Source organism: Stegostoma tigrinum, chromosome 37 (genome assembly GCF_030684315.1).
Source record: "Stegostoma tigrinum isolate sSteTig4 chromosome 37, sSteTig4.hap1, whole genome shotgun sequence".
Taxonomy (NCBI): domain Eukaryota; kingdom Metazoa; phylum Chordata; class Chondrichthyes; order Orectolobiformes; family Stegostomatidae; genus Stegostoma; species Stegostoma tigrinum.
Window position 1 is genome coordinate 18,220,166 of NC_081390.1, and position 23,336 is coordinate 18,243,501.

The 23,336-nt window shown below is 43.9% G+C and overlaps 1 protein-coding gene across 21 annotated transcripts in view; it reads left to right on the plus strand.

The window, feature by feature from the left end:
• Positions 1–23,336, plus strand: part of zmiz1a (zinc finger, MIZ-type containing 1a) — a 467,693-nt gene that overhangs the window by 229,927 nt on the left and 214,430 nt on the right. For all 21 annotated transcript variants that reach the window (XM_059640362.1, XM_059640366.1, XM_059640364.1 and 18 more), the window contains 2 exons: positions 4,560–4,679; positions 21,404–21,517. In XM_059640362.1, coding sequence (XP_059496345.1) covers positions 4,611–4,679; positions 21,404–21,517 — 183 coding nt within the window. In that variant the 5' untranslated portion in view covers positions 4,560–4,610. The remainder of the gene's footprint in view (positions 1–4,559; positions 4,680–21,403; positions 21,518–23,336) is intronic.

Genomic DNA, 23,336 nt, shown 5'->3' on the forward strand with positions numbered 1-23,336 from the left:
GCACAAGTATGGAGCTAGGAAGTGGAGTATGTGCATTAGAGAGTTTCCAAGGAAGCCTGTTTAAATATTACGCACTTTGAATGGGACTGAAGACAGAGCTGAGCTTTAGCCTTTTTATCACAGAGGTCTCCGATGGCTGCAGGCATGGGACTTGCGCAAACAGTCAGCCCTAGAGCCTCTCATTGTTTGCGTTCTATTTCAATCTTGGGCAAAAGCAGATTCATTGAGGTGGAATTCAGTCAGTCGCACACTTTTTTGTCTATTTCTGTAAAGCCTGCATGGATGGTTTGGAGTCTTTTGAATGATTGTGTTTTTGAAAACTATTTGTTTCTGTCATCTCCTACACCAACGTTTCCGATCTACTAATTGCCTCAAATGTAAACATTGAGCTGTGGATGAATGTGTGTGTGCACAACACTAAGTCCCAAGCTATTGCATGTTATGCAATGGTGACTGGAATGGGGAACAGGCAGGATTCGGAAGCTGAAGCTAAGATCAGATCAGCCATGATGTGACTGAATGTCGGAGCAGACTGGAGAGGTCAGGCAGCCTACTGAAGCTCCTGTTTCGTATGTTCTTCTAACAACCACTTCCAGTAACGTGTGAGGACATCTCCAAGTGCTTTAGAATAAGGAAGGAAAATGGGCAGGAGTGAACAGGGGAAGCAGAGGATTGAGTTGACGGTGACAGATAATGGAGAGATTTGAAGCATTTTTGAAAACAAGAAATGAGGACTGTGGCAGAGAAAGAGGGCCAGGGGATCAAGGGTTGAAAGAGAAACTGATATTGTGAAGGAGCTAATGAAGCTGATATTTACTCTTCTAGCCAATTGTTCCCCTCTGTCCTGAGGGCTTCCTCTGAGGGTTAGATTCCACAGGTGCATGAAGCCCTATGCTCCAGGGTGACTAACCTTGTCGTCTGAGTTTAAATGCCAATAATCTAAGAGGAATCCATTCTTGGGCGGATGTTTCTCAATTGCTGCAGGAATGCCAAAGGCATGTTGTTGAAGTCCCTCTCACTGGTCTGAATTTGCTGAGGCTCTGCATTGATCGGAGATATCCAAACACAAACTAAAAACAGGAGCAAATTACTGCAAATGCTGTAATCTGTACTGAAAGCAGCAAAATGCTGGAGATCACAGCAGGTCAGGCAGCATCTGTGGGGAGAGACTCATCATTAGCTTGCTCTCTCTCCACGGATGCAGCCTGACCTGCTGTGATCTCCAGCATTTTTTGTTTTCACTAGAAGCTGGTAATAAGAACTGGAACTTTCATAAACAATATGTATTAGAATGGCACCATACAGTATACTTACGCAGAATCTTTGGGAGAATTGCTTTTAGAAAGGTCCCCAGGTAAAATAAATAGAAAACATGAGCAGAAAATCCAGAAATATGGTGATTTTAATTTAATCTTTTGAAAATGGTCAAAATGACCAGCATGTAAAATAAATTTACACAATGATCTGAGATAATGGAGCCATTAGGGAGAAATCCATTTAGAACTGAGTTGGGAAGAGTGCGTCTTCATAGAGCGGCCAAGAAAGAGGATGGTCCGTACGGTGGGAGAGTGATTGAAAACCACCTCCATTCAATGAAACAGGTCAGCTTTGGCTTTGATTCTTACAGCACAAAAGACTGCTTGAAACACTGACCCTTTCCCAGGGACACTCCCCACTCCCTTAAGCTCCAAATGATAGCATCACATATCGAAGGGATGTCTGTGCTTTTCCTGGGGGCGGGGGGGAAGAAAGCTTAAAAACTAATTTGCTTATGACTCCACAATCCCTGTTGGGCTCTGTGTGGGTTGTGAGCTCCAGTTTGGAAACTGCATGGATTAGGTAATACAACAGAGACTGTAAACTTTCTTTTACTGGGGGCTAGGTGAATGGAGCGAATGGTCTCTATTTATTCTCTTGAGAATATTTTCATCTCTTGGAAGCATCTGGCGATGTTTCCGATTAGTAAAATATATGAAACAAACTTTTGATTAACTGGGATCAGAGATAATGGGAACTGCAGATGCTGGAGAATCCAAGATAACAAAGTGTGAAGCTGGATGAACACAGCAGGCCAAGCAGCATCTTAGGAGCACAAAAGCTGACGTTTCGGGCCTAGACCCTCTGATGAAGGGTCTAGGCCCGAAATGTCAGCTTTTGTGCTCCTGAGATGCTGCTTGGCCTGCTGTGTTCATCCAGCTTCACGTTCTGTTATCTTTTGATTAACTGGCACCTTTTGGAACCAGAAATGTGCTGTTGGATCAAAAATTCTGGTTGAATATGCGGACCGCTTCATCAAATGTAAAAACACACACTAAGTAATAGAAATGTGTTGTAGGCTTGTATGCATGACTGTTCTACTTCATTTACAGCATAAAACACTTAAGTTTTATTTACAGTAAATTTGCATTATTATTTATCAGCAGAGGGCCTTCTCACTCACCCTCAACTGACTACTTGGCTATTGCGATAATATGTTAAGCGTCCGATATTTGAGGTATATACCATTTGCTGGTTTATTAAAAGTGCCGGTTAAAATAAAGTTTGCTGTGTATCCAAGCGCCGAGCGAGTTCGTGACTATTTAGAGACTGTTCCAGTTCTGACATCTCACAACTGTGATCTTTCTCTACCCCTTTATTTTTAACGTTGTTTTGGCTCAGGCCAACAGTTTTAATTATTATTTGAAGTCGCTAAATCAAGTTTGCCTCTCAAGTGACGTGGAGTTACCTTGTTTGCTGTTTGGAATTACATTCTGACTTTTACATTGCTTTGTAGCCATGGGTCAGGTGTAACTGTTTGTAAATTTAATATGGGAGCAATTGGTGGGAAAATGTCAGGGCCTTTTTACAGCCATTGTGAAAACCATTTGAAACATGCAGAGATAATACAATGGCCAATAGCTGTGCTGATTTTTTATATTCATTATTCCAGTTCCGTATTTTGTATTCCTCTTGGTATTACTTGAGCACTAAGCAAATTGATTTCATTCTGCCTCGTATCTTTGAGTGCTGCCCCAAGCCCACAATCCATACCTTAGCTGTATATCTTCACCCAGAGCTCAATGGGGGCCGAACTCTTAAAAACACGTTGTCTAAACAATTCTCATTTGCCTTTCTCCATTTAAGCGCCGCCCACCAACTTGCTTCCATTAATTGGCCACTGGCCACCAACCCCATCAGCCCAACAATGATCTGTGTGAAACAGAGCAAAACAAACTGTGGTTGGGGGAGTGGCCTAATATGTTAAAGGAGCTAGCTGTAAGCTCTTACTGTTAATCTGTGCACCAATAAGTATGCCTCTCATCTAAAGCAACAATTCCCCTCCTTGCTTTAATCTAGTTTTATAAGGGAGGTGTTAAAGGTAATTGTCTATATCCTCCATTCGGGAAAATTGCAGCCGACCAGCTTAACTTTGCTCCTCATTATTGGCCCCTTGTCTCCCTGCCTTTCACTTTCCACAGGCTCTTACCTTACTCTGTGATCCCTTTACCCAAATGGTTCACTTTATGTGTAATCTGCACTGTCAGAAGGAAATCAGAACAATCACAGCTATGCTTACTCAGGCCCATTGGTAAGCGTGGGTAACTGCTGGACTAGCGTAGACCAGTTGGGCTGAATGGACTATTCCTATGCTATCCATTCAATGTAATTTATAGCTATAATGTTTGGGAAGCCAGGGTGTGGCAGAGATTAAACATCAGGCTTTCTTCCCTGGCAACTTAACTCATAATTGATGGGACTTATGGAATTACAGTCCCGTTTTCTGGAGCTTCGTAAAAGAATACATTTTGAATGAATCTGTTTTGACGTGTATGGCACACCTCTGGAGCAAGTGGGCTTCCTGGCTGACAGGTAGGAACTCTATGTCGGTGCCAGTAGACCTTTGTTCTTGTGGGCAAAAGCCCATCTCATGCAACCGTTCATGGCCCCTCACCAAATGGTAAAACTCTCAGGCTGGTTTGTGTGGATAATAAAACGTCTGGCTGTAGGATGCTGGGATTCTTAGGTGCGCAACATGGGAGTGAGGTGAGTAGAGGGATCCTTACTGTACCCCTCCACCTGATGGTTGGGAATGCTTGATGCCAAGACCAAGAGGCTGAAATGGGAAGAATTCTATTGCCTCGGATGAGCGTCACACGCTACAGAAAATGTTTAAAAGGAAAGCAACCACTTAGGTTGGCAAAAGGTGAATTGATTCTGGAGCGAGCTGGAGTTTACACTGTTGCTCCATCGCCCTTGCTCCCGCTGTCGGAGAACATTGGTGCTAAAATGCTGAGTCAGAATGGAGTGCCTGTGAGTATAGTTTATAAAGACTGTCCATTACCACCAGCGTTTTACGACCAGTGTCAGTGCCAGGTGAGCAGCTGGCAATGACAGGAAAATCTGCGTTCCTGACCAGGTGTGGCTAGGTGACCCACAACATTGGAATGCAGCACCTTGCATTCTCAGTCCCTGCCACATGTGAAGATGAATAGTCTAGTGCCATCAGTGATCAGTTTGAGTGGATTGTCTAGTGCTCTTGAATCCCTGATCAATGATTCCATTTTCTGTTTATTTTGCAGAGTGGAAAAGTTTAATGGCTTTCAGGTAGAGGCCAGCAAGAGACGATAAAGATGAACACAGTAACCTCCATGGACAGACACATTCAGCAGACGAACGATCGGCTGCAGTGTATAAAACAGGTAAGGCTACAGAATCCTTGACCTTGTTTCTGTGCCCTCAGCTTAATTCAATTCATTCTCCACAAGCAGCTGATTAAAGGTTAATAGTGATCTCTGAGGATCAAGTTGATACTGAATACAGATCCATCCTGAACCTGAGTGGCTGTGTAAACAGTTTGATTAGATCCCCATTTTTTGTCATGATGCTAGCACCCTCTAAATAAGTTTTATTGCAACACATTGTTTCGCAAGCTTGCAACAAAATGATACCATTCATTTCTCATTTTTAAAAAAGATGTTCCAAGTAGTTCAGTAAGTATACCCCTTCGCCTGGAACTGAGCCAGAGCTAGTTTTATTGAGTTACAGAGCCGTAGAGCACAGTAACAGACCCTTCGATCCAAGTTGTCCACACCAACCAGATATCCTAAATTAATCTAGTCCCATTTGCCAGCATTTGACCCATATCACTGTAAAACCTTCCTATTCATGTACCATCCAGATGCCTTTTTAATGTTGTCATTGTAACAGCCTCCTCCGTCATCTCCGGCAGTTCATTCCATACATGCACCACCCATTCCCCTCTCACCTTAAACCTATGGCCTCTAGGTTTGGACTCCCCTACACAGGGAAAAGACCTTGACTATTTACCCAATCCATGCCCTTCGTGATTTTTTATAAGGTCACCCCTCAACCTCTTAGCTCTCTGTAGCTTAAACCCTGCAAGCCTGGCCACATACTTGTAAATGTTTTCTGAACTCTATCAAGTTTCACCAGCACCTTGCCTATAGCTGGGAGACCAGAACTGAATGCAGTATTCCAAAAGTGGCCTGACCAATGTCCTGTATAGCCCCAACATGAGCGACCAACTCCTATACTGAGTGCACTGGCTAATAAAAGCAAGCATACCAAATGGCTTCTTCACTATCCTGTCTACCTGTGACTCCACTTTCAAGGAACTGAACATGCACTCCAAGGTCTCTTTGTTTGGCAACATTCCCCAGGCCTTTAAGTTATATACGTTTTGCCCTGATTTGCCTTACTAAAATGCAGCACCTCACATTTATCTAAATTAATGTCCTTTCAGTTTGTAGTTCTAAGACCAGCTAACTAATGCTGAACTGTTACCCTTTCTTTTTAGTGGTTTTTTCTGATGTGGAGATAACCAAATCAGCCGGTTCACACAAACCAATGGAGGGAAATTTGATCCCACTCTGTTGGCTGCACTTTCAAAAGAATGAAAGCACTTATACAGATGATAAAGCTCCCAAGTTTGATCCCTGGTCTGTATTGAATTGTCTCCATCTGCCAGGTTACAAAGGGCAGCGGGGCAGCCAGGGTTCCTGCTCCTGCTCAGTATCTCGTGACTTGTGTTGAACTGTTCTCAAGGATAACATTAGGTGAGGAAAAGTTGGGCTCAGATGTCATGCCTCCCCTGCTCACTCTCCTAGTAAATTGGGGCAGCCATGTTTGTGGAATCAGCCACCACCAGCAAAACCCCACCCCGACTTTTCTCCAGAAGGGTGACCATCTGGTTAGGTTTCTGGTGGCTCGAAGTCAATCAACATACCCCCCCCCCCCCCCCCCCCCATTTATAATGGGCTTCCCCCATCCCCCTCAAATGGCAAAAAATATCTGGAAGATGAAAGAAAACAGGTAAAGTATCAGAAAGCTTAGTTCTTTCAAAAACAAGAACTGATACAGAAGAAACTACAGAGAGCTGTGAGCACAGCCCAGTCCATCTCACAAGCCGACTTCCCATCCATTGACACCATCCACACTTCTCAATGCCTCAGAAAGGGCAGCCAACATTGTCAAAGACCCCTCCTAACCCAGTTATAAATCTCTTCCGACCTCTTCCATCAGTCAGCAGATACAAAAACTTAAGCACATGGAACAACGGTTCAAAAGCAGCTTCTAACCTGCTGAGCAGACCTTTCAAATTTCAAGCCTAATGTCATCTTGCTTTTTGTGCACCTTCTTTGCAGCCGTAACTTTGTATTCCTCGATCCATCACATTTAAATTCTTTGTGTGGTATGATCTGCCTGTACTGCACACAAAACAGAACTTTTCACTGTGCCTAGGTACATGTGACAATAATAAATCAAATCAAAATTTTAAAATCAGGAATTGTACTGTTTACAAAAATAAGGAAAGCTTTGAAAATCGTCTCAAGGTGATGAGTTCAGCTCTACTTAATTGCACAAATATTAATTAAAATAGGTCTTTAAATGGGAATGGAGCATTCTGACTGTGGGCAGTGCAATGGATAGAGGAACTGAGTAGCTTTCAACTTCTTCATTGAATTGTGGGGCTGTCTGTTTAGAAATAGAATGGCCTAAGATTGTACTGAAACCTAGTACTGCAGATGCTTTTGTTAAAGTTGGACTCGAATATCAAGGTAAAAGTTATGACCACATTGGCGTGAAACGCTCTGAATTCCCCTGAACACTGAAGATTATGAGCTGATCGGAATTGGGATGGTTGCAGTAATTAAAGGATTTTTCAGCAAGAAGGCATGCTCTCAGATGGGAAAGTTCCAAACAACGGAACACATCCCAAAAATTGGACCTGGGCTGACGAGGGAAACACCAGGTAGTATTTCTTGAAACAAAACGAAGGCAAGGTCTGAAACTTGCTCCATCTTTCGATGGCAGGTTCATTCGACATTTACAAAGTTTTGTTTAAGGTTTAAAAGTTACATAACTGACGTGGGTGAATGAGGTTAAGATTTATGTCAGCTGTGGTCTGATTGAATTGGGCTAAGATGGCGAATCTGTTCTAGTGTCTCCAAAAGAGTAAAAAAACCAAGATTTTGAATATGCGTTGAGAACACGATTTGTACAAATAGTGGAATCGATGATTAAAATGTACTCTTTACAAGTCAATTACAGGATAAATACATACACAAAACGACTGGAGTGGCAATTCTGCAGTGATGCTGTCTCAGAATTGTTAGACAAGGAGGACTGTTCTTCCCAACTTATTCCAATATGTTCCGATTTTAACACTTGGCAGTTCTGGCCCCAAATGTCAACAAAAACAAAACAGCACCATGGCAACCACTTAAAATTCATGACATAATTGTTAGTTACTGTATTTTAGATCAACCTCACAGTAATATGAGAGCCTAAGTTTTTAACGGTCAACATTGAAATTCACAGAGTCCCATCCAATAGCATCTGTGTTGTTTGTGGTTTTTAAAAAGAACTGTTACTCACACATGGATGTGGGTGCTGCTGGCTGCACCAATGTTTATTGTCCATCACTATTTGGCACTTGAGCAGAGTGGCTTTCGAGTGGCATCTCAGAGGTCAGTTAAGAATCAACCACATTGCCCTGGGTCTGGAGTCACATGTAGGCCAGCGCAGGCAAGGATGGCAGTTTCCTTCCCTGAAGGACATTCTTGGATGGATTGGTTTTAAAACAGTTGACCAAGGTTTCACAGTTCCATGCTAACACAATTCAGTTTGTGGTAATTGTAAGGATTAAACAAAAACTTGCCTTAACATATATTACAACTTGCAATAGCTCACAGCCTCTCTACCTTTTGAGTGTTTTCATTGTAAACACTTGAGAGAAAAGTACTTAAACCTGTTCTTTTACAGTCACTTCAGTCTGACGTCAGTGTTTACTACAGTAACAGTGACACCTGGGGATGTTAACAGATTTCAGTTGGAGGGATGGTGTACAGTGTACATTTGATGGGACTTTATACAATTGTTATTTTATGTAATTCTATAAGTTTTAGCCAAGCTCTCCTTATTCCACAGTGATGTAATGCTCTGAATCCCCTCCTATTACCCCTGTGCTGCTCACATACACGCAAAGTCATTTGCTCTTCTCCCCCAGTGTACAGATCAGAGTTTACTCACACTCAAGCACACACTCACAGATACGCATACACTCACTCAGACACGCACTCACTCACACTCACAAGCACTCGTTCAGACACACGTGCTCTCTCACACTCACTCATTCAGACATGCGTTGACTCGCTCACTCGCGCGCTCAGAGAGGCACGCACGCGCTCACTCACGCGCTCACTCACGCGCTCACTCGCTCGCTCACTTAGACACAAAGAAACAAAGAAACCTACAGCACAGGAACAGGCCCTTCGGCCCTCCAAGCCTGCGCCGATCAAGATCCACTGTCTAACCTGTCATCTATTTTCGAACAGCTTGTTTCCATTTGCTCACTGCCCATCCATGTACCTGTCCAAATATATCTTAAAAGACGCTAACGTGTCTGCGTCTACCACCTCCGCTGGCAACGCGTTCCAGGCGCCCACCACCCTCTGTGTAAAGAACTTTCCACGCATATCTCTCTTAAACTTTCCTCCTCTCACTTTGAACTCATGACCCCTAGTAATTGAGTCCCCCACTCTGGGAGAAAAAGCTTTTTGCTATCCACGCACGTACTCACCCGCTCGCTCACTTAGACACGCACGCACTCACCCGCTCGCTCACTTAGACACGCACGCACTCACCCGCTCACTCGCTCAGGCACGCATGCACCCGCTTGCTCGCTCAGGCACTTACAACAAACCTCTCTTGCCTTTTCTCTTGCGCTCGCTCTCGCTCTCTCATTCCCACTGACACAGTCTCACTATTTTCTCACTTCCCCGCACCACATTCTCCAAGCCACTCTTCCCCCATGCACTAGATTATTGAGCAGTCCCTCTTCGTCAGCCAGTTCTGTGCTAAACCTGTATAACAGGGAGAAAGGAACAGAGATACTGCAAGCTTTGAAGTCCCCACTTAGCTTTGCGGCTCAGCTGTGTGAGCTATCTGGTTTTCCTTCACTTGGTGTCTGAGCTGCACACGCCCCATTCTGCCGACACCAGTTCAGTACCCAGGAATCCCAGACCCGGTCTGACAGCCTGTGCAACGAGGTTTCTGATATTCAAGGGTGTAGTGGGATCACTGTCTGTCACTGTCTGATTGGTGGCTGTGATTCACTGGGACTAAAGCTGTGTCCCAGTGAAGCCTCCAGACTGTGGAATCTCCTCTCCAATGTTTCCGTTCCTGCCTCTGGGGAGGGGCATCACTGATCGCACTGTTTGTAAACTGTCCGACCCCCATTCAGAAACCCCTGGCTCAGGGAAGGCCCACATTAGAGAGAAGGAGAAGGCTTACTTCAAGATGAAAAGACATTAACCAGGAGCACTGCAGACCTACGGGTTTGTTTTGTTTCAAATTACACTTCTAATCACATTAAGGGCATGGACAGGCTACAAATTGAAAGCAGTGCAATCAGGCCATTGATTTGGTATTACAAGCAAGTCTTTGGGATGTGAACTAACAGAATCCGGTCAGCGTGTATACCCACCCCGTGGATCACTTCATCTTCACTGTTGCTCAGCAATGTTACCACCTCGATGATGAACCAACAATTTGAGGTGGAATCCTCCAGGATCTGAGTGTGTGAGAAAATCTTTAGGAGCTGCCAGTGTTGGAGGAATGAGAATCGAAGCAAAATACTCGTATGCTAGCAAGTCTAAAATAAAACCAGAGAATGCTGGGCAGCTCTGCCAGCAGCTGTGGAGATAGAAACCAAGCACACGTTTCAGGACCATCATCACACTTCCTCAGAGCTGAAATAACATTCTCTAGTTGGCTGATGTCCCTGAAGAAGTAATTGCATTTGAAATGCTAGCCCTGTTTCTGTCTTCACAGATCATAGAATTTCGACAGTGTGGCAGCAGGCCATTCGGCCTGAAGAGCATCCCACCCAGCCCCAACCCCCTACCCTATCACTGTCACCCTGCACTTCCCATGGCTAATCTACCCAGCTGACACATCCCCGAGCACTCTGCTGCCAGACTTTTGAGTTTCTCCAGCACTTCCCGTTTTTATTTCTCAGATTTTTTTCTATTGGCTTCTACCGCTCGGGACCAACCTAACAAATGGAGACTACTGCGAGCATGACTCATTTATAAGTAGCTTGATCGCTCGCTCGTACCTGCTGTGGGCAGGGATCTGGGCAGAGATCATAAACTTTCAAAAATCCCACCTACACCATTGAAGGAGCAAATGGGTAGGAGCTGGAGCAGATAGTCTGGAAGTGAATCCGACCTTGGAAACTCGGGAAAGTGGAGTGAGCAGCAAGGTTTTCTTGGATGCTGAGCCTTTGGTGAAGTTTAGTGGAATGTAGGAGAGATGCCCAGGGTGTCTCCTGGCCCAGTGTCAACAGGCACTGGCTCATCGGCAAGAGAAGAAGACATATAGATGGTGCTGCTATCAGTGACCTCTGTCTCCCGACAGGAGACAGGAATTTGCAGGCTATTGCAGATAGAGTTGTAGAAGTCAACACAGAGCCCAACAAGTCTATGCTGGCCGGAAACGCCCATCTAACTGTTCTAATCCCATTCTTCAGCACCTGGTCCGTAGCCTTGTATGTTTGGCATCGCAAGTGCACATCTAAATACTTCTCCGATATCTGCAGCCTTTGGAAAGAGCCAGACGCACAGGTTTGTCACCATATTCACCTTCACCAGGCCTTCTAACTGAGAGAGTCAATCTCGCAGCTGTTTCATGTGGAGGTTTTGCTGCCTTTGAGCGGTTTCTTACTGTACAAACTCATCACACAACTGGCTGTTTACAGAAACCAGGTACATTGGAATATTGCCACCATTCCTTGACTGTTTTCTGGGTCCGTAAGGCCAGGAGAACCAAAAGCCTCCAATGAGCCCACCAGGCCCTCTAGAAACAGTGTCTTGCTCCTGAGCAAACTTTGGTGCCTGGCTATTTTCTGACTTCTGCCAGTGTGGCCCTGAAATAGTAGCCCGCTTGGCACTTGTGCCCATCTGTAAGGCCCGGTTCTTGCTGGGGTCTCTTAAATGTATCGACCGCGCTGTCCCCTGCACGTTTCTGCCATGCACAGATTCTCCAGGTGTTCTTGCCCATGCCTGGCAAAACCAACAAAGTTACTGTGGCTGATGGATTGAATACCTTTCAATGGTGGCTTTGTGCAGATTTTCCCACTCGGGAGCCCAGGGCCTAACTGGGCCTTGATGCCCATTGCCCACTGCCTCCTGTTGGTACTGGACTTCTCCTCCAGTTTCTCCCCAGCTTGCAATATTGGGCTGTGTGATTGCTGGACTTCACTTCGGGTACTCGTCGCTGCTGGGCTCCGTACATGGGATTGGTCACCGCTCCTATCAGGTGGTAAGATCAGGTCTATACTCCTCTTGTGAGTGAATGTTCCTGGGGTTTTTTTTAATTAAACATGGCTATACTCAAGGGCTAGTAAGAGAGGACATCTCCTGAACCTCAACTGACCCCTGTTGCTGATCCACATGATTTTGACATGCTCCTTGTGCATGCGCTCAGTAGCTGTTGCTAAAGTAAAGGTATTATTAACTCTTTTTTTTCACCCCAGCCTCCACCTTTTTAAGGACAATTAACGGTGGGAAATAAATGCTGACCTAACCAGTGCACCCCTCACTACAGGAATGAATGTTTTCCAAAATGAGTAGGGTTGAGGAAATTTAGTGGAAAAATCCTCTCAAGACTTCTAATAATGCTGACGATTGGCAGATCCAGACAGAGGACTAAACTAGTGCATGTTCTTTCTTCATATGCGTACATTTTCAGTTGATGGTGTCATTAAGCGATTTAGCTGGACTTAAACGTCTGCGCGTATTCCTTGCCTTGTACTCTGCAATTCTATGCACAACTGTTAAGTGTTAAAACAGAGATGGCCGTGCATAATAATATCCCCATGTATTTCCGTTCATGAGGAACACCCAACTGACAAGCAAACCCATTTGCTTACATTAAGCAAACCACATAGAATGGATGGGGCAAGACCTTGATCTCTGATTAAATGTTCTTTTGAACAGACCACCTCATTATCACAAGCATCCTTGCTATCTCGATATTTGTGTGTAATTCTTTTATGTGTGTGCTTTGCGCTTGAGATACCTGAGGGGGTCTGCAGTGTTTTTTTTTAATTTCCTTGCCGCCTTGCAGCTCTGAAGAAATTAGCTGTACTACAGAAGGCTGCACTGTGTCACTGCTGGAGAGGTAGCAGGTCAGCTGACATTAATTTGAGCGAGGTCCCCCAAGGGGCACATCACTCCTGCAAAGTCTGCAGCCCCAGTTGAGACGCAGCAAGCTGAGAGAGAGGAATAAGGGAGAATCCAGGTCCGTTGTTAGGAATGAATCAGGAGTTTAGAAGGAAACCATTCATTGTGACTGCGTGGAATTATTTTTTATTTGCATTTGGAGGGTGTTTTATCCAAATCTCAACGTGTTCTCTGCATGCACACGCGCACACACGCACGCACTCGGGCACACACATGCACTGCTGCCCCATGTATCTTGTACGTAGTGTAAGTGCCAAAGGTACTGCCGAGAAAGGTCAGCTAAACACAGTGTTGATGGGACCACACCGATGTGCCAGCAATGATTCAGATATTCTGAGCTTTGTTTTCATGTCTGCTTTTGTCAGCTAAGCATGTTATTGCAATTTGAGCATATAAGCTAAATTGACCTTATTTAATTTTGAAATTGGGAATCCAAGGTTCTGTTGGAATCCTCGAGGTGGAAACGTTCGTTTATGTTCATTTCCCTACACTCTGCTGGTTCACTCACTGTTGCAATGATTGCCGACTGACAAGCAAACTCTCTGATCGCTCATGTGCGGTGAGAATAGAATTCCAGTGTGCAGCCTCTTCATTACAGAATGATGACATTATGTCGCAGCAGCAGCAATAATACAGCAATGTCACCAGCCCCTCTGGCAATGTGAGGAGTCGCACCTGGGCACCTCTTGAGAACTCCAGTTGTACTTGCCGTAGCTAATGCCTCCTTCAGAATGGCACTGTGCCACACTGCACAAGCTGGTGATCTCTGCACTGTAAACGCTCGCGGTCTTTAAAGATATATTCAATATGCAATCTTCCCCCACCCTTTGATATGAAAGAAGTCATTCAGACTAACACCTCATTTTCTCCCTGATACACTTCAGTGCCCAGTGAGACACATTATTGCTCAGACTGAACAGCTGCCTGTTTAAACAGGAGATCCTGTATACCCCAGCCTGGAGATCTACATCTTTCAGACAAGACTTGACATTTACAATAGCGCCAGCTATGCAGCTGAACCAATAATAGGAAATGCTTGATATCACTGCTCATATACATTCAATGGCTACTTTCTCGCCATGTTCTCCTACCTTGAACAAGTCTTTCTGACTCATGGATATCTGTTTTGCTGATTCTAGCTTGTTATGATTCCGTTGATTATTAACAAATCTGTAGCAATCAACCAATATAGACCTGTGCCATAGAATTTCGCATTTTTAAGCAAAATCAACATTCATTGCGTACGAGAATGAAAGAAACGAGCGAACACTTAATATTACAGCCTATAGTTATGTATACCGTGATCTCCCTTCCCCTACCACCTCCAGTGATTATTGGAAGAACTTCAAAGGTTCATTCGCTCCTTTTAAGGATGAACACATAAGGTATGAGGCAGTATGGTGGCTCAGCGGTTAGCACTGCTCCTTCACAACACCAGGGACCTGAGTTCAATTCCATCGTCTGGTGACTGTCTGCATGGAGTTTCCTCCAGGTCTTCTGGTTTCCTCCCACAATACAAAGATGTGCAGGTTTGGGTGGATTAACCATGCTAAAGTGCCCATAATGTCCAGGGATGTGTAGGCTAGGTGGGTTAGCCTTGGGTTTCAGAGATAGGGCCTGAGTGGGATGCCCTTTGGGGTCAGTGTGGACTCAAAGGTGGGAACTTGATGGGCCAAATGACCTGCATCCACACTGTAGGGATTCTATGATGATATATCTATGTATGACACAGCCCTTTATAATTCACTTGAATTCCAATTACTGTTCTGTCAGTTCTCTATGATAGTATCTTTATGTGGATTCTTCCATTCATTTTTCCAACTTTACTTTGCTGAATGCTTTTTGCCACAAGGCTCAGTGAAGACCATTATAGCTTCCTTCATCCAGCTGCAATTTACGCAAATCTGTTTTTTTTTGCCTCCTCATTAAAACCCAAATGGATTTTGATTCCCCCCCCCCCCCCCGCCCCCGACCCCATTGAATGGTAAAGTTAGTATTTTCTCTGCTTGAAGGGCAGGCCTAAATTACCATTGTTTCCTGTTGGCATTCTGACCATGGGGAGCAATGGTCTACAACGAAGCGAAACTAAATTCTCTGATATCTCAAAGCACTTCACAATCGATAAAGTACTTTTGGAGGAATAGCCCCTGTTGCGAGGTCAGAAATGCTGCTGTCAATTTGCACACAGTGAGCTCCCCCAAGCAGGAATGTGGTAATGATCAGCTGATCGGTTCTTGTAATGTCACTTCAGAGATATATATTGACTGGTACACCAGGAAGCACTCCCCTGCTCCTCTTCAAGGCAGTGACTTGGGATATTTTACAGCATCAGGCATGAGGAAGGTCTTTTAACGTCTCATTGGAAATATGGCACTTTGTCATTGTGTTGCATTCCTATGGATTTTGGTCACTGAGTCCTGGATTGGGACTTGCACTCAGAATCTTGCAACTCTGAGTTGAGAATGTTGCCAACAGAGCCATAACAAAACCTGGTGCAGACCCTTGATGTCTCAGGTTTGTCTGCTCTGAATCCAGAGAGTTGAATTTAATTTTTTGTTTTGACGTTTCACTATTTGATCTGCAAGGGAGCCACAGAACTTACCTTACAAAAATGGAAAGAACTGCAGATGCTGTAAATCAGAAGCAAAAACCAAAATTGCTGGAGGAGCTCAGGAGCATCTGTGGAGAGAAATCAGAGTTAACAGTTTGTGATGAGTGACCCTTCCTGATTTCCAGCGACTACTGTTTTTGTACAGAATTTTCCAATGTTGGTCAGCAGTAGGGTAGCAGAACTGACTGGGAAAGAACCTGGAGAATGTTTTTGATGTGAAAATGCCCTACTCAGAGTTCCCTGTCCAGCGGATGATTCCCTTTCTCTGGAAGAGTTCCTCTGACGTTACTCGTTCTCATGTCCATATCAGTTCTAAGCAGCAGTGAAAGGTTGCAGATATAATCGGGATTAGATTCGGTGAGAAAACCGTAACCTTAGGCTTTCAGGTTACAGATCTCAGTGTCAGGGAGATGAAAGTGAGGGCTTGCGTGTTTGTCAAAGATTGCTGCAGGTTATATGAGCTAATCTTCACAGGACTGAGAATGAGCAAGAGGCCCTGATTAAGGAGCAGGGCTGTGCATCAAAATAGACAGTTGTTTTAAGAAGGATGGTTATCTGGGTCACACACTAAGAAATAAAAGGTTGAAGCCAATAAAGGAAATCCATCTGTCACCTACCTGCGATTATTGAAATGCCTTGCTGTCACACAGAACCTCAATGGAATTTCAAAGAACAAAGTGATGAAGGAGCAGTAACCTACTTTAACCTGCTTGATGCTGAACGGCTTTTATATCTCCTCTGTTTGTTTCCTCTTTTCACCATGTTACATCTAGCAACTGTATGAAAATTTGTAAATGTACTTGATCTATCAGCAGAACCTTTATCCATTCAATAAACCCCTGGCATTGGTCCATTCTGGTGGCCCGATTACAGGAAGGATATTATTAAGCTAGAGAGGGATCAGAAAAGTTTACCAGTATGTTGCTGGGCATGGAAGGTCTGAGTTATAAAGATAGGCTGGGACTTTTTTCACTGGAGTGTAGGAGGATGAGAGGAGACCTTTATAGAGATCATGAGGGGCATAGATGGGGTTAATGATAGATGTCTTCAGCCAAGGATTGGGGGCTTTCAAGACTAGGGGACACATTTTTAAGGTGAGAGGAGAAAGATTCTTAAAAAGACATGAGAGGCAATTTTTTTTTAAATAAAAAGGTGGTTTGCATTTGGAATGGACTTCCTGAGTAAGTGGTGGATGTGTGTACAGTTACAATGTTTAACAGATGTTTCGGATGGATAAATAAATACGAAAGTTTTGGAGGGATATGGGCCAGGAGCAGGCAGGTGGGACTATTCTGGTTTGGGATTATGTTCGGCATAGACTGGGTCTGTTTCTGGGCTATATGTCTGTTTCAGTCTAGCATATTGGTTGCGTTTACCAGCTAGTAATCCAGAAGTAGGGGCTAATCTCTGGCGACAATGAGTTCAAGTCCCATGAAGGTGGGAGAAGGAGGGTATATAAAATTAAAATCATGAGTTTAGTTTGGAATTGAGGAGCTTGTTTCAGTAATCATAACAATTGGATTGCTGTGTAAACCCATCTGGTTTTGGCTTGGGTTCAAGTCCCGCCTTCCCTAGAGATATGTAATAATAATAACAGTGAACAGGTTGATTAGAAAATATCTATAGAGAAGGAAATCTGCCTTCCTTACCCTTATCTGGCCACATCCTTTTCACTGCTGTCTGAAATGACCTGTCCAAGATATTGATGAGGTACCGTTTGGAGTATTGTGTACAATTCTGATCACCCTGCTGTGGGAACAATATTATTAGACAGGGTGCAAAAAAAGATTTTACGGGGATGTCCCAGAGACTGGAAGGCTTGAGTTACAAAGAGAGGCTGGGATAGGCTCGGACTGCATTTCCCTGGGGTGTAGGAGGCTGAGGGGTGACCTAATAGAGGTGTGTAAAATCATGAGAGGCATAGATAAGGTAAATTTTGAAGGGCTTTTTTTCAGGTGTGGAGAAGTCCAAAACTAGAGGGCATATTTTTAGTGAGAGGGGGATTGTATGAAAGGGACCTGAGGAACAACATTTTCACGCAGGGGGTGGTCTGTGTACCCGTAACGAGCAGCCAGCAGAGGTGGTAGAAGTGAGTACAGTTACAACATTTAAAAGACATTTGGACAGGTGATTGGGTAGGGAAGGTTTATAGGGATGTGGGCCAAACACTGGCAAATGGGATTAGTTCATTTTGTAAAACAGCATGGACAAGATGGGCCAAATGGCCTATTTCCATGCTGTGTATCTCTGCTGTATGACATAACAAGGTGGCTCATTAGCTACCACCTTCTCAAAGACAGTTTATGGATGGGCAATGAATGTTGGCCTTGCCAGTGATGCCCACATCCTGATGTGTAATGCAAGGAAATCAGAATCCCATTTGTTTCTCAGAAGGGACAAAGGAGATCACCACCAGTGAGCTTCACATACAGTAGGGACCTAGAGTCCTGTAACCTTACAGCATGGAAGATTCCTCCCATCTTGTCTGCCTTTTTCTGAGTGCATGCTGTTTTCATAGAATAGTGGCTGAGAAAGCAGCTTCCACCACCTTTCCAGCCGTGGTTTCCAGATAGTTACTGCGTAAGAATGACTCCCACATTTTGCTTGGCCACTAATCATCAATTTGTGCAGTCGGGGGCCTTGTGTGATAGCATCTGTGTCTCTGAGCCATAAGTTCAAACCAGGACTTGATGGCGAAGGAAGACTTGCTCATAACTTGGCCACACAGGTTGAACAGCCACCTGTAAACCAGACAGGCCCACAGCAGGTGGTAAGTATGCCAGAGACCTCTCATCAAGTCACCCTTGATGCCAGCTGGCAGTCCTTAAGCTATAGTCTCTGTCAACAGCCTGTTGACCTGTTGCAGCAAAAACTAAACACAGAAACCCGATATAATTGCATGATCTTACTGCCTCGTGCATTTTGAGACATTGGAAGCTTTTCAGTCTAAGCTTGAAGCTCTGTCCTTTGGCTATCAACATATCTGCCAGAGGCAACAGTCTCTCCTTGGCTATTAGGATTGAGATGAAGGGTTTCTTCACTCAAACGAAGGCTGAGCTGTAGAATTCCCTGCCACATATGATTCTTGAGGCCAAATGACCGAATATACTCAAGAAATAAATTGATTTCTGGACATTACAGGTGCCAGAAGGGTAGGTACGGCAAGAGAGTAGGAGTATGGAATTGAGATAGAGGATCATGAATGATCATCTTGAATGGCAGAGTAGGCTCAATGGGCTGAATGGCCTCCTCCTGTTTTCTGTTCTTCTGTGTTTACTTAACAAAATCTCACCCGATTTTGAGCACCTCTGTTCAATCCCTCCATTACCAATCCTTCTGTAAGCAGAACAACCCTAATCTGCCTAGTTTCTCCACGTAGTAGTAGAAATCGCTCCTCCTGGTATCATTCTGGAAAACTTTTTCTTCATTCATTCATGGGATATGTGATGGTGAGCTGCCTTTTCAAACTGCAGTAGTCCATGCGTTGTAGGTCGACCCACAATGCACTTAAGGAGTGAATTCCAGGATTTTGACCCAGCAACAGTAAAGAGTGCCTGAAGGATAATCTCCTTAACTTCGATCCTTGTCAATGTTCCGAGAGTGCGTTGTCAAGAATTAAATGCAATATTCCAGCCAGGGTCTAACTACTGAGTTGAAAACAGGCTTAGCATCTATATAATAAAATGTGAGGCTGGATGAACACAGCAGGCCCAGCAGCATCTCAGGAGCACAAAAGCTGACATTTTGGGCCTAGACCCCCTCTGATGAAGGGTCTAGGCCCGAAACGTCAGCTTTTGTGCTCCTGAGATGCTGCTTGGCCTGCTGTGTTCATCCAGCCGCACATTTTATTATCTTGGATTCTCCAGCATCTGCAGTTCCCATTATCACTTAGCATCTATATACCTCACTTTTGTAATCCTATAAAACCAAGCATCCACATTTTTTAAATGTCATTTTTCAACTTGTTGTTCAACCTGTGCTGCTCATTTTCAGTAGATAATGTTTAATTGCAAGATTGCAAGGCACTTAAGTTTAGGAAATCTTGCCCTCACATTTGTTTTTGTGGAAATTGTATCTGAGGCTATTAAGATCGTAGTCAAGAATTCCCAAAGTCTGTTTTCTGTGTAGAAATTGAACAGTGATACCAAGTTCCTTGAGCCATTATCTCCAAGGAACACCGTGTTCTCCAACTCTCAACTCAAGATTCAAGTTCCATTCCAGACCTCAGCGAGCTGAGTGCACAATGAAGCCTTTGTTTTATCTCCTTTGACTTGTTGCGGGAAGACGAAGAATCTTTGCCAGCTGCAGGGCAGTGGTCAGAAGGGGCCAGAACTGTGTGCACACGACAGATAACAATGTTAATGTTGTACCATTCTGGGTTTTAACCTGTTTTGTCACAGACTTTTCACATAGCTCCAAATTGGATTTTGAGATTACACACTTGCCAAGAGATGCTTGGAGAATGTTTGGCATCTTCTGTCAATGCGATGATTTATACAGGAACAGGCCCTACCCCTCCCCCACCCTAACCCCGGTCTGTGCAGATTCCTGTCCTTATTTAGACCCGCTATTTATTGAATATGTGCGGTTTCCATCCGTCTCTTTGCTTCCCATTTGTATGTCTGTCAAAACATGCCTTAAATGTTGCTTATGGGCCTGCTTCCACCCACCTCCACTGGCAGTGCATTTCCAGGCACCCACCACCTTCTGGATTGAAAATCTTTCCCTACACACTTTTCCCCTAAATTTTCCCCCTCTCACCTTGAACCTGTGCCACCTTATAGTTGACGTTTCCACCCTGGGAAAACACCTCTGACTATCCACCCTGTCTGTGCCTCTCAAAATTGTGTAGACCTCTATCAGATCTCACCTTAGCCTCCATCTTTCCAGTGAAGACAACCTGAGTTTATCCAACTCCTCCTCATAACTAAAACTCTCAGACCAAGCAACATCTTGGGAAACATTCTCAGCACCCTCTTCAAAGCGTCCACATCCTTCTGGTAGCATGGAAACCAAGAATTCATGCAGTTCTCCAAATGTGGCCAAACTAAAGTTTTGTACAGCAGTAACATAACTTGCCAACTTTTATATTCAATGCCCCAACTGATGAGGACAAGCACATTAGATGCTTTCTTGCCCACCTTATTTATCTGTGGTGCCACTTTGGGGAACTGAATGCCCAGATTCCTGTGTATGTCAACGCTCCCATAAGTTCTGCCATTTATTATATAATTTTCACCTGAATTTGATTTTCCAAAGTGCATCACCTCACATTTGTCCTTGTTCATTCAGCTCTTGTGTTTTCCCCTCATGGGATTTGTTTTAATCTTATGGATAAGGAGATGCAGGAGTGGATGTTGCCAGGTTATTATTTGAGAAAGGGATATCGCGATTGAGCCTGACCCTGAGACACGCAGGCACATGCAGACATACAGGCACAGAGACGCATACGCGCACAGGCACACGCACACGCACACATGCAAACACACAGGCACACATGCACAGACACCTGACTGATAGAGTCATCAAGTCACACAACACAGAAGAAGACCCTTCAGTCTAACCAGTCCATTCCTAACATAATCCCGAGCTAACCCAGTCCCACTTCCCTGCTCCTGGCCTAATCCCTCCAAACCTTTCGTATTCATGTATCTATCCAAATGTCTTGTAAATGCTGTAACTCTACCTGCATCCACCATTACCTCAGGAAGTTCGTTCCACACATGGAACCACTTTATGTAAAAAGTTTGCTTTTTCTGAGGAAGAGTCACGTTTCAGACCTGAAACATTTAACTCTGGTGTTTTTTCTTCACAGATGCCACAGGGCCTGCTGAGCTTTTCCACCAAATTCTGGTTTTGGTTCTGATTTACAGCTTTCTTTTGGTTTTTATGCCTCCTTAAAATCTTTCTCCTCTCATAGCCAGTGTAAAACCTCCAATGATAGCACCACTACCTCCGACAGTTTTGGTATAAGTTCATGTTTTTGCGTTATTTTCACTCTTTTTTTTATTGGATGTACTGAATTTCTCTCTCTCCATTACAGCATTTACAGAATCCTGCAAACTTCCAGACTGCTGCCACTGAACTCCTTGACTGGTGTGGTGACCCACGTGCATTTCAACGTCCCTTCGAGCAGAGTCTGATGGGTTGCTTGACGGTATGTGGGAGCTGTGTTAGAGATGTCTTTAGTAATGTTATTGTAGTTGTGTAACTTGGCTCCTGTGTATTCCTGCTGGTGACAGAGTTTACACCAACATTCCGACCTGGCATGCTGTGCTGCTTTTTAGCTGGCCAGCATTTTCAACTCTGCAAGCTGTCATCATGCGCGCCCAAGAGTCATTGATCCTTGCGGATCCAGTGCTCAACCTCCTTCATCGGGAACTTTCTGCCTGGTGTAATTCCCAACAACCATTACTGGCACCTCCAAGCGGGAGGTTGTCAGCATACACAAGCATCACTAAATGTTTACTTGTTAAGTTAATGGACAAGGTATCGTGAAAGCTGGGAACAAGTCAGGGATATTCATTTTTTTTCTCAAACTAGCAACGTTCTTCTTAACATTAAGCTTCAGGTACAATATAATGTTCGCACTTGCATAACAGATCATCTAATTACATGAAGACCAATCACATTTAATTCCCCTCGTTACCATCTCTATTGAAATCTCTGAACTAAAGGGCATCACAGCATCATTCGAAGAAACACATAAAGTTTTAATATCCTGCTTGATAACCAATACCCAAACAAACATCCAAACCAGCAGAGTTTTATCTAGTGTGCACCCTGGCTATTTGTTATCTCTGCCTATGTAACAAGCAGTTACCACAGTTCACCATAATACAGTGTATATGAAACACTTTGAAATGTTCTTGAAAGATGTGACAAGAAGTTACACAGTTTATCTCTTCCTCTCTCGTCGGTGGTGAATTGTTTAAGTCAGTATTAGAGAAGTGGAAGCAGGAGTGAGCTAAATCACTACCAAGCCTACTTACCCATTCAATAAGATCATGGTTGATCTTGTCTTGAACTCCACATTCCTGGTTGATTCCCTCTACAGCTTAATTTCCCCCTGAAATGTTTGTATCTCGGTCTTGAATGTACAAGGATCAGGCTTTCTCTGGAGAACAGAATTGAAAGATAACACAGCCCCTTAAGTGAAGAAATTTCCATTTTGTTGAAGTCTCTCACCTTTTCTTACGTTACGCTCCACCTTTAATTTATTTCTCACTCACTTAGTCTCCACATCCCGTTGCTGGCTTCTTGTGTCCTCTTCATGACTTGATTTTTCCATCTACCTTTCTGGCTTCACTCAATTGGACTACAGTACACATGGTCCCTTCACCCAGTTCATTCTTAGAGATTGTAAATAATTGAGATCCAAGCACTGAACTCTGTGGCAGCCCACTAGTTATAGAAGGCCAACCTGAAAATGATCCATTGTTCCTGATGCTGTTTCCCATTAGTTAGCTAATTCTCCATTCATGCAACTTATTACATTTCCCCCAAATTCTCTGAACTGTTGTGTAGCAGCCTTTGACATGGCACCTTATTGAATGGTTTTTGGAAATCCAAATACATAACATTTGTTTTCCCTCACTCTATTCTGCCTGTTTCAATGGTATATGGGTCAAACACAAATGCCTTTTCATAAAACCATGTTGATTCTGCTTAATTATATTCTGATTTTCCAAATGTCATGCCACTATGTCCTTTCTTAATAATGCCTTCTTGCAGTTTCCCAATGACAGATGTTAGACTAACTGATCTATAATTTCCAGCTTTGCTTCCTTATTAGAAGTGTTACATTTTTGAAGGGTTGAGGAAGTTAACTGCCTGAGATAACTGGATCTCTCATTCATACGTTTTGGCTAGATTAGGATATAAGGGTCCCTTCCTAGATCTGTAGCATAACTTTGTTGCTACACGTAACAGACAAACTCCCAAACTGCCTAGTATTCTGGAAATGTACAGCGGCT